The following is a 21,099-nucleotide window of genomic DNA, read 5'->3' as shown; positions in this document are numbered from 1 at the left end:
TAAAATAACAAAAATACCGAACTCCAAGGGAAATTGAAATCGGAAAGTCCCTTATAAAATGTCAAAATCAAAAGCTCAAACACATCAAACGAATGGATAATGGATAAAAAAAGATAATGTTAAACTATGTCACCTTAAAGGGAAACTCCGCGATTTTTTACTTATCATCTAAATATATTCATCTTAACATAAAAAACACATTCACAAAGTTTTAAATTTATATTCTTTCTAATAACGGAGAAAATCAAGTATTTGTAACTTTTTTGGTTGACCTACGTCACTGGGTTGTGACGTTTTAACCCGAATTGTTGAATCATGGGAAAAAATAAAACCTGTTAAAGTCTTAATTGCTTATCAGAATTTTACGTAATTAAAAGCGCACAGATGACCGTTGGTCGTAGTTAATAACCACAATATAAGAATGAAAGAAAATGAATATGTGTGTACCGTTTTGTATTGATCGAATAAAACTTCCTATATGAAGTTATCTTTAAATATAAATATTTTCGAATTAATTTCAAAAATTAATGAGATTTTTTCATAAAATATCTATAGAACATTTTTACTGATATTGAACTGAAAATATTTTAAGTTTTATTTACCGTTATAACTTTGATAACCATTTCAATGCAAAATATTTGTGAACAGAGTGTGTATATAATTTTGTAAAGTCATTGTTTATTTCTCGATTTGAGGAGAATTCGTTTGAACTTTACCTTGCAGCAATTTAGCCTCAGGCGTACACAGGTGTGAATATTGTCATTTTGAATGAATTAACAGAAAGAGTATAGCGTGTTTAATATACCCAGATGAAATACCCGATGACAATAGAGAAACAATAATTAAATTGTATAAATTGATTGAAAATTAATATCAACTTTTTAATTCCGGAAGTGTTACAATATTAAAATGGAACAATTTTCGGTTACGTTCTATGCAATTAGCATAAAGTTAAGATATGAAGTTAAAAGAATAGTACTTTTAATCTTAAAAATTAAATGTTACATTTCCCAATTAATAATCATTGCACATCTGTTTAATTTACTTTACCGGAATTCTTTAACTTGTATTTAAATCTGGCGATGTTTAAATGCTAACAATCGTAAAACTATCGCAATTTTAAAGTTTTTAATTGAAAAAAATACAACAGTACAACATGCATGATTTTTTTTAATTTTCTTATTAACATTTCATTCTTACATAGTTAAATTCATTTGACAATCACTTAGACAAATTATTTGTGAAAAGAATACCAATTATCGTTTATTTCATTAATGAATATACATACATTATAAATCTAAGCTAATACATTAATTGGTTTGAGGATTTTTTTTAGGATAGCCGTCATTAAGCCAAATTAGTAATACAGTTGTTGTAATTAAATGGGCATCTCTTAGTATTGTATATTACTGATATTGACGATTTTAGATCAGTTCGTCCCAATCTCGTTGTTCTTGAAACAATCTTTACTAGTATACTTGTAAGTTTCCTGACGTATAAGCGCCATTGAGGATGAGCTCCAGAGATAGCAGACTAGTAGCGTATTTGTTTGTTGGGGCAGGAGAGGCCATACAACCACTTGTACAGATAAACAAGCTTATGTTGTCAACACTATTAGAAAGAGTTCCCATCGTCGGATGGGGTATATGAAGGCCGTTCCAAGAATGAACTATTGACATGTCTGACTCTGAACAGTTAGTAAACGGACTTAACAAAGATCCATAGACATCGACCGCTTGTTCTTGATATTTGAAACTGCATGCATATACACGTTTATGAGAGTCATTATTTATCTTGTGTCTGACGAAAACTAAATGCCTGCATGGTTATATCTTGCAGTACGTTTGTATTGGTTTGGTGGGTGTTCACTCAAAATCGTAATTCAAAAATTGTGTTTGTGAGATGTAGATTTACTTCAATACCGAATTTCGTCTATATATTTCACAAGTGTATACCACGGAGAAGATCTGAAGGTATATTACTCCCATTTTGTTTGGTTGTGGACCATCGATGTTTACAGCAATATTTAATGAATAAGATGATGCTGGTAGAAAGAACTATGAGCGTCATGTGGAAAATATTACATGCATGTCGGACCATGAGTTGTCAATCTGTATGAAAAGATTTCCAATACAACCATTATGAGTAGGAATGTTTACATGCTATACTCTCGTACTAGTATTACAGGGTTCTTGTGTCGTTTAACTCTGACACACATCTTTTACTTTAAGATGTATGAAAGGTTCTAAATGTATATATATATATCTTAAATGTAACAATAATCAAACGCCTATAGGCAATCACTAAAATGGTATGAAGTTTTTATACAGATTTGTTCTTATTTACACAATCATTAACAAACTAAATAAATTTAACAAAGTAAGACCGTGACACTACGATATAACAAATGGGATACTAATTAATTTTTAACCATGCTATGCAGAAACTTAACACATCAAGCAGGAACATATATATTAATATACTGTTCCCAGCATCAAGTTAGTGCACGTGAATACCAATTAGGAACACGATGTGTGATTTTGTATAACTAAAAATATCAAAGCGAGCAATAACTTTGTCAAGCAAACATTTTTTTCATTATGCCTCTCTTTATCTCCGCTCCTTTACAATAACTATTTCGCTTTTCGTCGATCGTTCTCTATATTGTTCTCTATTTGGTTTTTTTTTTTCACTATGCCACTCTAACTCCGCTCCCTTTTCCTTGTCGTCCTAATCCTTATAAAGATAGGGACATTAGACATAGAAGGGGCTCTCTTATCTTCAATGAATTAATATTGATAGTGACTATAAGTGCTGCATTACTTTATATATCTGCATGTTTGCCAATCGACAAAAGCTTGAATTTGCGTGAAGATTTTTTTTTTTCTCAAAAATATGGTCCAGAATCATGAGAAAACTATATTCATTTTACCAAAATGTTCAAAGGTCATGTTTATAATTTTTTTAAACTTATTATCAGCAAAAATAGTGGATAATATTATCATCAGAACATCATTCATTAAAAGGTGGAATTATAATTTCAAACACACACAAGATAAACAACGTTAGACACAAATAAATGTTACCTGTGCACACCGGGTACCTCAATAAAGAGGCCATGCATGAACCTGTATTATATAATTGTGTAATACGAATTTTCAGTTGACAGGATGTCACTGGAATACCCAGGGTCGTGTATCTAATATACGTCCTTGGAATACCTAACTGAATGTGTCGCTCTGACACGACATCTATCAATAATTCTGACATACCTATTATCAATTCGGGAGGAAGCCAAAATATATATATATAATAAGATAACGTAAATAAAATTTAAAAAGAAAAAAAAAACTATAAATTTTTCACCGAACATACCAGATAGTCACACACATTTAACTAAAAAGCTAAGTGTCTTTATAATTGACCGTTCCGAATTGATTCCGTATCAATTTGATATAATTTAAAGATAAGTTAAAAAAAAAACACTTTTAATAAAAAAAATTGAGATGTCCGATATTTCGATATTTACATATCTATATTAAACCTGGGAATATTATACTATATCAACATATTATGTCCCAGCTAAAACCTCTTCCTAACATTGCTCCTTGTCAATAGCCGTTAAATATCATAATAAAAAAAAGTTTTTTATATCGTATAACTTTATTAATTGAAAAATTATCTTGTCTAAATACGGAACTATTCTTTATACAAATCAATGCACTTTATCACAGACATATATACACATGTGTATATATGTCTCCATGTGTATATATGTCTCTGACTTTATATACAAGAGGCATACTAATGAATCTTCTGTAAATCAGTGATTGTTACAAGAACACTGCATTTGTCTTTCTTATAATTGAAACTGTTCTTCCTCATCAAATCTATATTTTTTTTATTCAACGAGATCTTATCATATGAGGATTTGATAACTATAGCTATCAGAACTGCTAGGTTATTTTGTTATTAAAAAAGGATAATTACCATCGAATCTCCCTCGTCACAATATTGTTCAAAATGGTCTTCACACACCAACTTGTGCTTGCTATAGATGCAACTATTTGCTGTTAGTTTAAAGTTGTACAACCATGTCTGATACAATTCTGTCTTTTTTTGTGGGATTGGGAAGACTATGTAGACTTTTGTCATAACCTTGTCCGACAGAACAACCGTACGCTTGGCAAGACATTTTGACACTGAATAACCGTCTACGGTAATCCCCAATTGATGATGGGAGTTTTTAACGCACGGTCGGTAAATCCCCGATTCTTTTTGTTCTTTGTGGTTTATAGATATCACGTGACTTTTTAGATCGAACATGCCGACAAGATGGCGATATGTCGAGAACTGATAGTGAATTTCAAAAATCGATTTTGATCTCTTTACATAGAGAATAAAAGTTTTTTATTTATGAACATGTGGTTTTTTATGCTTAAAGAATAAAATATCAATTTTTCATTTTTTTGCGGAGTTTCCCTTTAAATTGCATCTGGAATATAATTATTTAAAAAATATCTCATTCTTATTTTATGTGGTCGTTATTTGTTGTTGTGGTTACTTTTCTTCCATAAATGTAACTAACATTTTGAAATCAGTAATAAATAATTCCCTAGTTGTTCTGCTTACTGTCAACAAGTCAGTTATTATATGCTTTCAATTTATGTACATCTTTATAATTTGTAACTCAACTTCATAATTATAAAGCAGCTTAATTTGTATCGAAATTTCGATGAACAATAAAAGCCTTGTTAAATGTAAAATACGGAACGATATAGAGCGGGTGAAATTAATATCAAACTTCAAGATTGCACCGACCAAACCAATACCGAATGTCACAGAAGGTATGCAGTTCCTGATACTGGGGATATCTCTCTAATGGGGATGTTATTAGAGGCACAAAGGAGTCTGTATCGACCACCTGCTATTTATAATTTGACTCATATTTATGTTAGATGTTTTTAAAAAAAAGAGTTTAGTGCTTAAGCTGCTAAGTATGCATAAACAATGGAAAACATTTTTTGAATATTTATTAAAAGAAATATTATCAGGGTTTCCCCTATACAACCTAACCTGGTGTATGTCTGCGAAGTCATCGACACTATTAATGAAAATCCATTTGAGTTCAGATATTGAAAAAAACTCTTAAGCGTTACTCTCACAAAATCAAAATTAGAGGAGATGAAAAAGGTTTCTGAGAATATAAGACTCTCTTCTGTTTAGGTTTTTCTTCAGAACAAAATATCCGACCATCAACAAATTTCTGTCAAATTTGGTTAAAATTGATATAAAAAAAGAAGCTGAAAATGGGATTTTTATGGGTTTCCTAAGAAAATATATGTGCCACAAATTCCATTATGTGAGCCGCCCAATAATCAGTAAACAATTATTTTGCTTTTAGTTAATGGGGAATATCTTAATAATATTGTAAAGTGAGCTAAATATCCAGTGGATAATTGCATTTGATGATGTAATAAACGACATAATTATTGTTGCATCGACAGGTCGAACCCATATGTGATCATCTGTGAAACATATATTTCATAACGATTCATCAATATTGTGTTGGCTTCTAGAAAGTATCTCATTTTACAATTAAAAACTATTAATGTAATACCTCCCATGTAAGCAGCAACCTGCCATCAAGGCATGACTGACAAGAAACGCAGGACTTTAAAAAAATATTATTAATTTGGAGTCAATAAATGTGGTATATTTTTTTTAATCTAAATCTGAATTGGGTATTTGCCATCAACAAAGACGCAAAACTTTAAATTAGTCAGTGAACTTATAGTATCTTTATAGAAGAACGTTAATAATAGGATGATGCTAGGTTTTTCGTTCTTCTTGACACACCGTATAAAAGATAAAGGAGTAACATAAGGAGAACCACGGGTCAGGAATCCTCAAGTCTATTGGATCACGTCCCTAAACGTACAAAATCTATTTTCAGTTAAAATCAAACATCTTGATTTTGTCATTTTCGTAGAACTTTCCGCTTGAATCAGAGGTTTTTACAATGAATGAAGTATTTTTTCCTATATCAAGATTATGTTCCTATGTAGGCTATTCTTTTTTTCATGGTGTCTATAAGTTCACATCTGATGCATTCCGGACCTAGACGACGTATTTCAATGTAATTATAAAGCCCGCTTTTGATACCTGACAGAATAAATGCTAAGCACTTTGGAAGCGGTTTGTTCAAGTATTCGGCTACATAGTCAGCAATAAAACTTTGTATAAAAAGTTATATATTTTGAGCATCCAGTAGAGTGTAAAACATCCACTCCTCATCTTTAGTTGAAAATAAAAAGATACACAAAACTGACCTATTATTTTTACTATTGTTCCGAAATTACTCTTTAAAAAGTATTACACCAAGGGTAATTGCTTGGGTATAGAAATTTGGTAACCTTGGTCTTATTCTGATCGACAGTAAAACACTTAATAGAAACCAATTGTTCCCCTCTTCTTGCCGACTTGTTTCTTTATTATTATGAGGCTGACGTCATATGGGAACTTCTTAGGAAGAAAGATAAGAAGTTAGCAATATCATTTAACTTTACGTTCCTCTATATAGATGATGTTCTCTCACTAAATAATAAAAAATTTGGTGTCTTTATTGAACGAATATATCACATTGAACTAGAGATAAAGGATACTACAGATACAGTTAAGTCTGCCTCATATCTTGACTTACATCTAGAAATTGACAATGAGAGTCGGTTGAAAACAAAACTTTACGACAAATGAGATGATTTCAGCTTCCCAATTGTGAACTTTCCATTTCTATGTAGCAATGATGCAACATTCAAGCAGCGACTGCATACGGAGTATATATCTCCCAATTGACACGATATTCCCGGGCTTGTATTTCCTATCATGATTTCCTTGATAGAGGATTGCTGCTCACAAGAAAGCTATTAAACCAAGAGTTCCAAATCATCCCGTCGTAAATTTTACGGACGCCATCACGAGTTGGTTGACCGTTATGGAATAACCGTTTCACAGATGATATCGGCTATGTTCCTTATGTCGTAACTACAATATCCGTCCCTTTTCACGAATGTGACCTACCGAATTAGACTATTTACCGGATTTGTAATAACATAAGCAACACGACGGGTGCCACATATATAGCAGGATCTGCTTACCCTTCCGGAGCACCTGAGATCACCCCCAGTTTTTGTCGGGGTTCGTGTTGCTTAGTCTCTAGTTTTCTATGTTGTGTCATCTGTACTATTATTTGTCTGTTTGTCTTTTTATTTTTGGCCATGGCGTTGTCAGTTTGTTTTCGATCTATAAGTGTGACTGTCCCTCTGGTATCTTTCGTCCATCTTTTATCAAAAAGTTTGGTTGTGCTAGATGTATAAATTCGCCCCATCAGAATGGCAATGCAAAATTCTATGCATCGGAAAGAGAGAGCGCTCCCTGCACGTTAAAGAGTAATTTCAACATACTATTTGTTGAAAGGCCAAATTGCAATTTCCAAAATACCATTTGGGTCTTTAAGAAAGATGAAGCATGTAGGTCGATTGACCCACTTATTTAAAAGATAGCTAGTGACTGAATTCCCGATGTAACTTTCCAATAGTTTTGAGTTACTTATGAAAATATGCAATGTAATATAAAAGTGTCGTGTATTATTGTTTCGAATATTGGTAAACTACCGTTGCCTAGATTCCTCACAGGCTAAGAACAAAACATTTTCGTTACTACGAGAGGATTCAATGTAAAAAGATTTTGCAGCAAACTTGAAATACAAAATTAATCTTATAAATTAGAATAATATAAATCAGAAAAATATAATCAGATTAAAATTTGTTAATAAGTAATATATCTTTAATTAAGTAAAACATAACGATAACCAGCAGACAAGAGTTGTCGAATTTCCATTAAAATATTGTTGATCAACGGTGATCAAATTTGAGTCGAAAATAAACTGACAACGCCATGGAAAAAAAGACAGACAACTGTACATAAAACGCAACATAGAAAACTAAAAACTGAGCAACATGAACCCCGCCAAAAAACGGGGGTTAACAAAATAACATAGTACATAATAAATTAGAGGAAGAATAAAACTACAAGACATGATTAACATATGCGCATAGCATGCAGTTGTTGAGTCGACTCTCCTCAGTGACCACGACTTTTTAACAAATGGAGCAGCATACTGCATAACTGACGGACATGAGACACATAAAACCAATTTATCAATGAGCTATAATTTATGCCGGTCAGTGAATTGACCTATGGCTGATTACACGTTGTGATTGAACTGACCTATGGCTGATTACACGTATGTGTACTACATGTATGATATATAGACTGTCAGAAATAATATAATACTAGTATAGTGACAGTATGAAAGCCAGTTGAGCCAAGTGGAGATTTCTCCCATATTTCTCTATATGCAGTAGCTATTATAATATAAATGTTTAGTACAGAATATAACTCAAACGGTTGCTCCCTTATCTAATTATTAACATGTACTCTTGAAGCATCAATAAAATATGGAAACTTCTTTTAGTCATGCCCATCTTCTTTGGTTAACTTGTTTCAATTTGGTATCTTTATTGCGAAGTCAAACGAACGTAATGAAGACTAAAAACGTGGTTTAAATTACCACTAAGCCATGCCGTCACAGTATATCTAACAATAATCAATATATAAGTTCCTGTTATATGTCATGACTTTTCTGCGCATACGAACCCCTACGCCCCCTCGAAAAGTTTAAGTCTAGTTCAGCTTTTTGCATCGGGGCTTTGTTTGAAAACTGGAAAAAATATTGTTTTCTTTTCGATTGCATTAAAATAAAGCATGTGGCCCGTTAAAAAGCACTTGAACTTATCAATAAATGAAATATACTTTTATATAAATAGAAAATTACTGTTTTATGGTTATCTATTGATAGCAAACACCTGGTGCATATATAGTTTTTTAAATCGATCAATAATCTGTGTGTAACGTGTGCACACTATACAGGTGAAGTTAATAAAGGTAAATGTACTTTGGCTTCTGCGTGAATGGTAGAAACAACTAACGACGTCCGTAAATTGTTTACTAATTGCTGTTAAAACGTTTTGGTGATTTTACTGATCAAAGGAATACATGAATCACCTTTTAAATGTTAACTAGGTGAATCTGTTAGACGATTAATGTTTGCTTTTCTGTACAAAATACCAAGTGAGATTACAGATTTAACATAAATTATTGCGTCAGTAATCTAAATTTAGAGATATAAACCAGGATTTGAAAATTTGTATCTACGTTTTCTGACAAAATGTGTGAAAACCATAGGAAACAGTTATATTGCTTGTACTGTAGAACATGCAAACGTCTTGTATGTCCAGAGTGTATTGTAGTCACACATTCAATGCATACGTTTGACAATCTGGAGAACACTCTTAGAGAACATTTAGGTTTGTTATCATGTGTTGCATCGCATATACAAAATAACATCATGTTTGCCTACATAGAGCATGAAAATGCATTGGACAGAAATATAATGGAAGTGCAAAAGGAATATGAGGTTTTAATGAAACGAATTTCTAGACAGGAAGAAAAATTCAAAACTTTCATTGAAGAAGAAACAAATAAGTTGCGAACTAATTTAACGAATGAAAGAAATCGTGTGGTAGATTTGATTACAAAAGAAAGAGTTTATTATTATGAGAAAAGAAATAAACTAAAATTATTTAAAGACAGAATAGAAAATAAAATTTTAATTGAAAATGATCTGAATGATGTTATTGAAACTGTGAATGTATTTGAGTCAATTAACAGATATCACCCAAAGTACGTAGTGCATAAGGAAATGATGATAGATTATAAGGAAGGGAATATTACAAAACAAAGTATAAACAATTTAGTCGGCTTTACTTCGTCGAAGAAACCTGATGTGCGCTTCAGTCTTCTGCAGTCTCATCGTACTGATTTATCATCTATTATTACAATTGTGACTGTAAACCCAACTATAGCATGGTTTGTTGGTAACATTTCGAATACACAATCTAAGATATTACAAAAAATAGAGATTGGACAAGACATTACAAAAATAGATGAACACGATGCCGTCTTATCTGATGTAGACGTTTCTCCGTCGGGGGAATTATTTGCTGCATTTACAATGGAAGGTTGCATTAAACGATTTACATCTTCAGGCAAGTTCGAAAGGTTTTATAGTTGTTCACCGCTTATACTGAGAGGACTGCATATCACAAAGTCGGGAAATGTGCTGATAGGCGTTCGAGAAAGTGGAACAGCATTTCCTATAACAGATCACAGTTTGCGACAAGTTTTAATTGTTAATAATGAGAAGAAACTTACGAAAACCCTTGAGTTTGATCCATTTGGAAATCGTCTTTTTTCTGTTCCTCTTCAAATAACTACGAACAATAATGGCGATATATGTGTAGTAGACTCTGTTAGTATGACAGAAGGAAGAGTTATTGCAGTTCGTGAATTAGCAGAGATGATAAAATGGGAATATTTAGGCCATAAAAGTGTAAATTCTAGAAAGTTTCCTTTTAATCCGGATGGCATTGTTTGTACGAGAACTGGAAATATAATAGTTTGTGAAAAGAAAACAAACACTCTTCATATTCTGTCAGAGTTTGGTGCATTTATACATTGCCAAAATCTTGAAACTTCACTTGGAATTCGTTGGCCTTGCAGTTTGACTATAGATAGTACAGAACTGTTATGGATAGGATGCTCGACTGCTGCCATAGAACCCAGAAATGCAAAATTCCATATCTTAAAATTTAGAGGCATTTGAAATAGCATGCTTTCAACTATATACTAAGTTAAGCCCTTTTTGTAGTATCAAGATTTATATAACTGTCCAGACGTAACAGTTCAGAAACACACATGCGAACAATATATTTGTATATTGTTTAACCCTCAGTTTTTGTTTTAATATTTCATAATTTGTAACTGCTTTTGGATTTGTTAATGCAGTAAATTTGTTTTATATATTTTTTCTAAGATACAGATTGATTAAAATTTTTAATCGACTATATGTACAAAAGATAAAGAAACCAGAACATTTGAAAAAATCAATTTATGTTATATATATCAAACCAAGTTTGCAGATACCCCCCCCCCCCCCCCCCCCCCCCGACTAATAGTTGACCGAAGATGACTGGCTGTCTCCTTTTGATTTTATGCTCTATATAATTTTGGCGTTCCAAACTTTTATCATAAGTGAAAATTTTGTACCTAATGAAGATTATTTCAGAAAACGTATTGCAAAAAATTTGTTATTACAACTGAATCGATACATTTGCAATGAGACTATCAGTTCTCGAGGACAACCTCGTCCAGTAACCAATGTGATTGGAATGATTTAATACACAACGGGTACCATATGTAGAGCAGAAATGGCTTATTCTTCCAGAGCACCTGGAATGTACCCCGGATTTTGGCGAGGTTCGTGTTGTTCAGTTTTTGGTTTCCTATGTTGTGTTTTGTGTATTGTTGCTTGTCTTTTTGTCGTTTATCTTTTTTTGCTATGGCTTTGTAAGTTTGATTTCTACTTATGAGTTTGAATATCTCTTTGGTATCGTTCGCCTCTCTTTTAAATGCTATTTTCAATTTATAGATTTCCAGTGCTTTTATTATTGTGCTAAAACTAAAATTGTAATATACAAGAGTTATTCGCTTTAAATTAATCAGAAGATATTGAGTTCTAAAAAAGTACCCGTTTATATTAAATTCAAACTTATGAGTAAGTCTGCTTCTGTAAAGAAAATTCAATATAACTAAATTAAAAATTCAAAGATTTTTAGTTCGGTTCAATTAGACGTCTTACTTCAAAGTATTACAGGTAAAGCAATCTAAGTGTGACGACTGCATATAGTGCATTTAATAAATGTTATCATTGACTTAAATAGATGTAAAAGTCAGTATTTATATTTAGAGGTTAAAATACCATGAGTAAGTAAAAACAACGTTGTCAATATGATGAATTAATCCATGCAAAACGATTCAGATACAAGGTAAAAGCTGTCTGTTATTGAATTGACAGTTAAAAGAAGATAACAAAGATGCAATCCTAAACAATACATGTCTACATGATCAGCGACAAAAAAAACAGTTAAGACAAATACACAACACTACTCAGAAAACTGATTTATCAATGTACATTAATCCCAACAAAATTTGTTATTTGGGTATCCAGTCGAGTCAGAAACATCCTGCATTGTTTTCTTTGGTTGACATTTCTGTGTACCGCTTCAGGTCTATTGTCAAGAATTTAGTCTTTAAAGTTACTGTTGAAGGAGTATAATGCTAGGTTTTAAACTGAATTCATTACATTATTGCCTTATCAACAGTTTGATTTGCCATGAACGTTCTCCCATCAATCAAACAGTTTTAATACTATGATTTACACACCCAAGGGACACTGCTGTCTGCACGGACAATAACATACTTGTCTTTGAGATAAAACATGGATTTGTGCCGTTGACGATGAATATAGATTGAAACCAATGATGTTTGTATAGATACGTGAATATTTGATGAACTATATGACCAAAATGACATTAAAAGAATAAGACCAACGTTGCTATACGGAGTTGGAAACTTTGCTACTTAAATAAAATAAAATTTGTCAAATAAAAAGATCGATTTAGCCAAATGTCTTTTAAAAAGAAAGAAAAGCTCACAAGGAGAATTTTGTTTTCTGAACAAACATTTCTATAAGAAAATGATGCGTTTGAAGGATTGTTTATCCATCAATCCTGCGAAGTCATGTTAACATTAATTGTTGCCTTGACGATTAAAATCCATGTCCCATAGTATCTGTCATTTGAAAATGAAGTGCTTTATGTTTTTTGCACTGAAGTCGATTTGTTTAAATTTTCATTTGATATAAAAAGTAAAATAACAAAAATACCGAACTCCAAGGAAAACTGAAATCGGAAAGTCCCTTATAAAATGGCAAAATCAAAAGTTCAAACACATCAAACGAATGGATAATGGATAAAAAAGGATAATGTAAAACTATGTCACCTTAAATTGCATAAAGAATATGATTATTTAAAAAAAATTTCATTCTTATTTTATGTGGTCGTTATTTGTTGTAATGGTTACTATTCTTCCATAAATGTAACTAACATTTTGAAATTGGTAATAAATAATTCCCTTCCCTTGTTGTTGTGTTTACTGCCAACAACTTAGTTATTATATGCTTTCAATTTAAGTACATCTTTATAATTTGTAACTTAAATTCATAATTATAAAGCAGCTTAATTTGTATCGAACTTCGATGAACAATAGAAGCCTTGTTAAATGTAAAAAAGGGAACGATATAGGGCGGGTGAAATTAATATCAAACTTCAAGACTGCACCGACCAATTCAACACCGAATGTAACGGAAGACATGCAGTTCCTGATACTGGGGATATCTCTCTAATGGGGATGTTATTAGAGGCGCAAAGGAGTCTGTATCGACCACCTGCTATTTATAATTTGACTCATATTTATGTTAGATGTTTCAAAAAAAAAAAAAGAGTTTAGTGCTTAAGCTGCTAAGTATGCATAAACAATGGAAAACAATTCTTTGAATATTTATTAAAAGAAATATTATCAGGGTTTCCCCTATACAACCTAACCTGGTGTATGTCTGCGAAGTCATCGAAACTTTTAATGAAAATCCATTTGAGTTCAGATGTTTAAAAAAACTCTTAAGCGTTACTCTCAAAATTAGAGGAGATGAAAAAGGTTTCTGAGAATATAAGATTCTCTCTTCTGTTTAGGTTTTTCTTCAGAACAAAATATCCGACCGTCAACCAATTCCTGTCAAGTTTGGTTAAAATTGATATAAAAAAGAAGCTGAAAATGGGATTTTTATGGGTTTCCTAAGAAAATATATGTGCCACAAATTCCATTATGTGAGCCGCCCAATAATCAGTAAACAATTATTTTGCTTTTAGTTAATGGGGAATATCTTAATAATATTGTAAAGTGAGCTAAATATCCAGTTGATAATTGCATTTGATGATGTTATAAACGACTTGATTATTGTTGCATCGACAGGTCGACGCCATATGTGATCATCTGTGAAACATATATTTCATAACGATTCATCAGTTTTATGTTGGCCTCTCGAAAGTATCTCATTTTACAATTAAAAACTATTAATGTAATACCTTCCATGTAAGCAGCAACCTGCCATCAAGGCATGACTGACAAGAAACGCAGGACTTTAAAAAAATATTATTAATTTGGAGTCAATAAATGTGGTATATTTTTTAAATCTAAATCTGAATTGGGTATTTGCCATCAACAAAGACGCAAAACTTAAAATTAGTCAGTGAACTTATAGTATCTTTATAGAAGAATGTTAATAATCGGATGATGCTAGCTTTTTCGTTCTTCTTGTAAACCCGTATAAAAGATAAAGGAGTAACAAAAGGAGAACCACTGGTCAGGAATCCTCAAGTCTATTGGATCACGTCCCTAAACGTACAAAATCTATTTTCAGTTAAAATCAAACATCTTGATTTTGTCATTTTCGTAGAACTTTCTGCTTGAATCAGAGGTTTTTACAATGAATGAAGTATTTTTTCCTATATCAAGATAATGTTCCTATGTTAGCTATTCTTTTTTTCATAGTCTCTATAAGTTCAAAATGAGAAATACTTATGTTAAGAGAAGAGAAAACAAAAGTTTTTCTTCTTCTGTTGTACGAAGAGACTTATATAGTGTGTAATCGAAGAGATCTGTGGATATTTTTTATTACCCACATCTGATGCATTCCGCTTTTGATAACTGACAGAATAAATGCTAAGCACTTTGGAAGCGGTTTGTTCGAGTATTCGGCTACATAGTCAGCAATAAAACTTTGTATAAAAAGTTATATATTTTGAGCATCCAGTAGAGTGTAAAACATCCACTCATCATCTTTAGTTGAAAATAAAAAGAAACACAAAACTGATCTATTGTTTTTGCTATTGTTCCGAAATTACTCTTTAAAAGTATTACACCAAGGGTAACTGCTTGGGTATAGAAATTTGGTAACCTTGGTCTTATTCTGATCGACAGTAAAACACTTATCAAAGTGGGGCACCTGTTTGATTGTGCTAGATGTATAAATTCGTCCCATCAAAATGGCAATGCAAAATTCTATGCCTCGGAAAGAGAGAGCACTCCCTGCACGTTAAAGAGTAATTTCAACATACTATTTGTTGAAAGGCCAAATTGCAAATTCCAAAATACCATTTGGGTCTTTTAAGAAAGATGAAGAATGAAGGTCGATTGACCCACTTATTTAAAAGATAGCTAGTGACTGAATTCCCGATGTAACTTTCCAATAGTTTTGAGTTACTTATGAAAATATGCAATGTAATATAAAAGTGTCGTGTATTATTGTTTCGAATATCGGTAAATTACCGTTGCCTTGATTCCTCACAGGTTAAGAACAAAACATTTTCGTTACTACGAGAGGATTCAGTGTAAAAAGATTTTCCAGCAAACTTGAAATACAAAATTAATCTTATAAATTAGAATAATATAAATCAGAAAAATATAATCAGATTAAAATTGGTTAATAAATAATATATCTTTAATTGTGTAAAACGTAACGATAACCAGCAGACAAAAGTTGTCGAATTTCCTTTAATTATTGTTGATCAACGGTGATCAAATTTGAGTCGATATTGTTATAATCACTTTATTCAAATTAATACCTAAATGGGGTTGATGGCATATACGAAAAAGAGAGGCGAAAGATACCAAATGGTCATTCAAACTCATAAGTCGAAAATAAACTGACAACGCCATGGAAAACAAAGACAAACAACTGTACACATAACGCAACATAAAAAACTAAAGACTGAGCAACATGAACCCCGCCTTAAAACGGGGGTTAACAAAATGACACAGTACATAATACATTAGAAGAGGAATAAAACTGCAAGACATGATAAACATATGCGCATAGCATGCAGTTGTTGAGTCCACTCTCCTCAGTGACCACGACTTTTTAACAAATGAAGCAGCATACTGCATAACTGACGGACATGAGACACATAAAACCAATTTATCAAAGTTATCCATATCATATATATTTGAATAGATATTTTTCATTTTCTGTAAAGATTTCAAGTTTTCATTTTGTGCACATGACTTGTCGTGTGCTTCTGCTTCTACCAGATAACGGCCACAATATACAAACTGAGTATATGCTGGGAACAGTATATCTAACAATAATCAATATATATGTTCCTGTTATATGACTTTTCTGCGCATACGAACCCCTACGCCCCCTCGAAATGATTAAGTTTAGTTCAGCTTTTTGCATCAGGCATTGTTTGAAAACTGGAAGAAATATTTTTTTCTTTTCGAATGCTTTAAAATAAAGCATGTGGCCCGTTAAAAAGCACTTGAACTTATCAATAAATGAAATATACTTTGATATAAATAGAAATTACTGTGTTATGGTTATCTATTGATAGCAAACAATTGGTGCATACAGAGAATTGTAAATCGATCAATAAGCTTTGTGTCACGTGTGCACACTGTACAGGTGAAGTTAATAAAGGTAAATGTACTTTGACTTCTGGTTGAATGGTAGAAACAACTAACGACGTCCGTAAATTGTTTACTAACTGCTGTTAAAACGTTTTGGTGATTTTACTGATCAAAGGAATACATGAATCACCTTTTAAATGTTAACTAGGTGAATCTGTTAGACGATTAATGTGTGCTTTTCTGTACAAAATACCAAGTGAGATTACGGATTTATCATAAATTATTGCGTTATCAGTAACCTAAATTTAGAGATATAAACAAGGATTTGAACATTTGTATCTACGTTTTCTGACAAAATGTGTGAAAACCATAGGAAACAGTTATATTGCTTGTACTGTAGAACATGCAAACGTCTTGTATGTCCAGAGTGTATTGTAGTCACACATTCAATGCATACGTTTGACAATCTGGAGAACACTCTTAGAGAAAATTTAGGTTTGTTATCATGTGTTGCATCGGATATTAAAAATAACATCATGTTTGCCTACATAGAGCATGAAAATGCATTGGACAGGAATATAATGGAAGTGCAAAAGGAATATGAGGTTTTAATGAAACGAATTTCTAGACAGGGAGAAAAACTCAAAACTTTCATCGAAGAAGAAACAAATAAGTTGCGAACTAATTTAACGAATGAAAGAAACCGTGTGGTAGATTTGATTACAAAAGAAAGAGTTTATTATTATGAGAAACGAAATAAACTAAAATTATTTAAAGACAGAATAGAAAATAAAATTTTAATTGAAAATAATCTGAATGATGTTATTGAAACTGTGAATGAATTTGAGTCAATTAACAAATATCACCCAAAGTACGTAGTGCATAAGGAAATGATGATAGATTATAAGGAAGGGAATATTACAACACAAAGTATAAACAATTTAGTCGGCTTTACTTCGTCAAAGAAACCTGATGTGCGCTTCAGTCTTCTGCAGTCTCATTCTACTGATTTGTCATCTATTATTACAATTGTGACTGTAACCCCAAATATAGCATGGTTTGTTGATAACATTTCGAATACACAATCTAAGATATTACAAAAAATAGAGATTGGACAAGACATTACAAAAATAGATGAACACGATGTCGTTTTATCTGATATAGACGTTTCTCCGTCGGGGGAATTATTTGCTGCATTTACAATGGAAGGTTGCATTAAACGATTTACATCTTCAGGCAAGTTCGAAATGTTTTATAGTTGTTCACCGCTTATACTGAGAGGACTGCATATCACAAAGTCGGGAAATGTGCTGATAGGCGTTCGAGAAAGTGGAACAGCATTTCCTATAACAGATCACAGTTCGCGACAAGTTTTAATTGTTAATAATGAGAAGAAACTTACGAAAACTCTTGAGTTTGATCCATTTGGAAATCGTCTTTTTTCTGTTCCTCTTCAAATAACTACGAACAATAATGGCGATATATGTGTAGTAGACTCTGTTAGTATGACAGAAGGAAGAGTTATTGCAGTTCGTGAATTAGCAGAGATGATAAAATGGGAATATTTAGGCCATAAAAGTGTAAATTCTAGAAAGTTTCCTTTTAATCCGGATGGCATCATTTGTACGAGAACTGGAAATATAATAGTTTGTGAAAAGAAAACAAACACTCTTCATATTCTGTCAGAGTTTGGTGCATTTATACATTGCCAAAATCTTGAAACTTCACTTGGAATTCGTTGGCCTTGCAGTTTGACTATAGATAGTACAGAACTGTTATGGATAGGATGCTCGACTGCTGCCACAGAACCCAAAAATGCAAAATTTCATATCTTAAAATTTAGAGGCATTTGAAATCGCATGCTTGCAACTATATACTAAGTTAAACCCTTTTTGTATTATCAAGATTTATATAACTGTCCAGACGTTAAAGTTCAGAAACACACATGCGATCAATATATTTGTATATCGGTTATCTACAGTGTTGACAAACCAACAAAAAATATCAAGCACTTAATATTGAAAAAACTTCAACAGATTAGGTGCGTATAAAAAGATATATTGTGTCAAACAAAATAAATTGACAAGAATGAAACAAAGTTTTAAGTGCACATAGAGGAGTGAAATTCCGGCTGGAATAAATTTATTTTACAATATATATAGATGATAAATTGTTTAACCCTCAGTTTTTGTTTTAAAATACCATAATTTGTACCTGCTTTTGGATTTGTTAATGCAGTAATTTTTTTTTATATTTTTTCTAAGATACATATTGATTAAATTTTTTAATAGACTATATGTACAGACGATGAAGAAACGAGAACATTTGAAAAAAGCAATTTATATTGTATCATAAATTTCGGAGGACTTTTACGTAGCCAGTGTTCGTTACTGGCAAGATTTAAATTATGAATTTGGTTTTAAATTCCAGCCCATAGAATACATAATTGTCTTAAAAACCAAGTTTGCAGTCCCCCCCCCCCCCCGACTAATAGTTGACCGAAGATGACTAGCTGTCTACTTAGTTCCTTTTGATTTTATGCTCTATATAATTTTGGCGTTCCAAACTTTTGATCATAAGTGAAAATTTTGTACCTAATGAAGATTATTTCAGAAAACGTGTTGCACAAAATTTGTAATTACAACTAATTCGATACTTTTGCAATGAGACTATCAGTTCTCAAAGACAACCTCGTCCAGTAGCCAATGTGTCTGATTGGAATGATTAAATACACAACAGGTACCATATGTGGAGCAGAAATTGCTTATTCTTCCAAAGCACCTGGAATGTACCCCGGATTTTGGCGAGGTTCGTGTTGTTCAGTTTTTGGTTTCCTATGTTGTGTTTTGTGTATTGTTGTTTGTCTTTTTGTCGTTTATCTTTTTTTGCCATGGCATTGTAAGTTTGTTTTCTACTTATGAGTTTGAATATCTCTTTGGTATCTTTCGCCTCTCTTTTAAATGCCAGTTTCAATTTATAGATTTCCAGTGCTTATATTATTGTGCTAAGAATAAAATTGTAATATACAAGAGTTATTCGCTTTAAATTAATCAGAAGATATTGGGTTCTAAAAAATACCCGTTTATATTAAATTCAAACCTACGAGTAAGTCTGATTCTGTAAAGATAAATTCAATATAACTAAATTAAAAATTCAAAGATTTCTAGTTCAGTTCAATTAGACGTCTTACTTCAAAGTATTACGGGTAAAGCAATCTAAGTGTGACGACTGCATATAGTGCATTTCATAAATGCTATCATTGACTTACATAGATGTAAAAGTCAGTCACAGTATTTATATTTAGAAGTTAAGATACCATGGGTAAGTAAAAACAACGTTGTCAATATGATGAATTAATCCATGCAAAACAATTCAGATACAAGGTAAAAGCTGTCTGTTATTGAATTGATAGTTAAAAGAAGATACCAAAGATGCAATCATAAACAATACATGTCTACATGATCAGCGACAAAAAAACAATTAAGACAAACACACAACACTACTCAGAAAACTGATTTATCAACGTACATTAATCCCAACAAAATATGCTATTTGGGTATCCAGTCGAGTCAGAAACATCCTGCATTGTTTTCTTTGGTTGACATTTCTGTGTACCGCGTCAGGTCTATTATTGTCTAGAATTTAGTCTTTAAAGTTACTGTTGAAGGAGTATAATGTTAGGTTATAAACTGAATTCATTACATTATTGCCTTATCAACAGTTTGATTTGCCATGAACGTTCTCCCATCAATCAAACAGTTTGAATATTATGATTTACACACCAAAGCGACACTGCTGTCTGCATGGACAATAACATACTTGTCTTTGAGATAAAACATGGATTTGTGCCGTTGACGATGAATATAGATTGAAACCAATGATGTTTGAATAAATATGTGAATATTTGATGAACTATATGACCAAAAAGACTTTAAAAGAATAAGGCCAACGTTGCTATACGGAGTAGCAAACTTAGCTACTTAAAGAAAATAAAATTGCACAGATAATATTTTTATTCGCTTTGGTTTTGTGTATTTCACAAATGGTCATAAATATTTTCTAAAATATTTTCTTTCTCACACAATTTCGTACTGATTTTTTTTACCTATAAATTAAAACGATGGCTACCATATGCATATAAATTTCCATTTATATCGCTTTGTAGCACTACTTGTGTTCAGTTGTATTGCTCTAAAACTTTTCATTGTCGTCCTTGACTATACTTTAGGTCCTTTTCGGTTTCATCCGCTCTCAACATCTGTATTAGATTTTGGATACTCAAATATTGGCCTCGAGCATCACTGAAGTGATTTTAATTGTCGAAATGTACATCTGGTGCATTAAAATGGTACCGTTAATGTTATTACTACCATTGGGTCGATACCTCTGCTGGTGAACTGTTAGTCCCCGATGGAATCATCAGCCCAGTAGCCAATACTTCGGTTTTTAGTTTCTTACCCGGATTTGTTTTTGCTTAATCGAATTATGACTATTGAACAGCTGCATACTACTGTTGCCTTTTTCTGGTCCTGGCATGAACATATGGCTATTTTTTTATTAAAATTTGCTGTTATAAAATTTTGGAAATAATCTTGAATTAAGGAATATATCTCC

The 21,099-nt window shown here is 32.1% G+C and overlaps 2 protein-coding genes and 1 long non-coding RNA gene across 3 annotated transcripts; all 3 read left to right on the top strand.

Moving 5' to 3' along the window:
* Nucleotides 1-8,974: 8,974 nt before the first annotated feature.
* LOC127720722 (uncharacterized) lies at nucleotides 8,975-11,025 on the top strand. The gene has a single exon (XM_052227496.1). It carries the CDS (start codon nucleotides 9,290-9,292, stop codon nucleotides 10,784-10,786), a length of 1,497 nt encoding a protein of 498 aa, XP_052083456.1. The 5' UTR covers nucleotides 8,975-9,289; the 3' UTR covers nucleotides 10,787-11,025.
* A 265-nt stretch (nucleotides 11,026-11,290) lies between these two features.
* Nucleotides 11,291-19,516, top strand: LOC127720930 (uncharacterized). The gene is made up of 2 exons (XR_007990993.1): nucleotides 11,291-11,370; nucleotides 19,225-19,516. It is a non-coding gene; the product is annotated as an uncharacterized LOC127720930 (long non-coding RNA).
* On the top strand, nucleotides 16,603-18,775 carry LOC127720725 (uncharacterized). The gene has a single exon (XM_052227498.1). The coding sequence runs from the start codon at nucleotides 16,842-16,844 to the stop codon at nucleotides 18,336-18,338; it is 1,497 nt and encodes a 498-aa protein (XP_052083458.1). The 5' UTR covers nucleotides 16,603-16,841; the 3' UTR covers nucleotides 18,339-18,775.
* Nucleotides 19,517-21,099: the final 1,583 nt, after the last annotated feature.

Source organism: Mytilus californianus, unplaced genomic scaffold (assembly GCF_021869535.1).
Source record: "Mytilus californianus isolate M0D057914Y unplaced genomic scaffold, xbMytCali1.0.p SCAF_1, whole genome shotgun sequence".
NCBI lineage: Eukaryota > Metazoa > Mollusca > Bivalvia > Mytilida > Mytilidae > Mytilus > Mytilus californianus.
The sequence above is the reverse complement of the archived record's forward strand: the minus strand, read 5'-3'. Positions and strand labels throughout refer to the sequence as shown.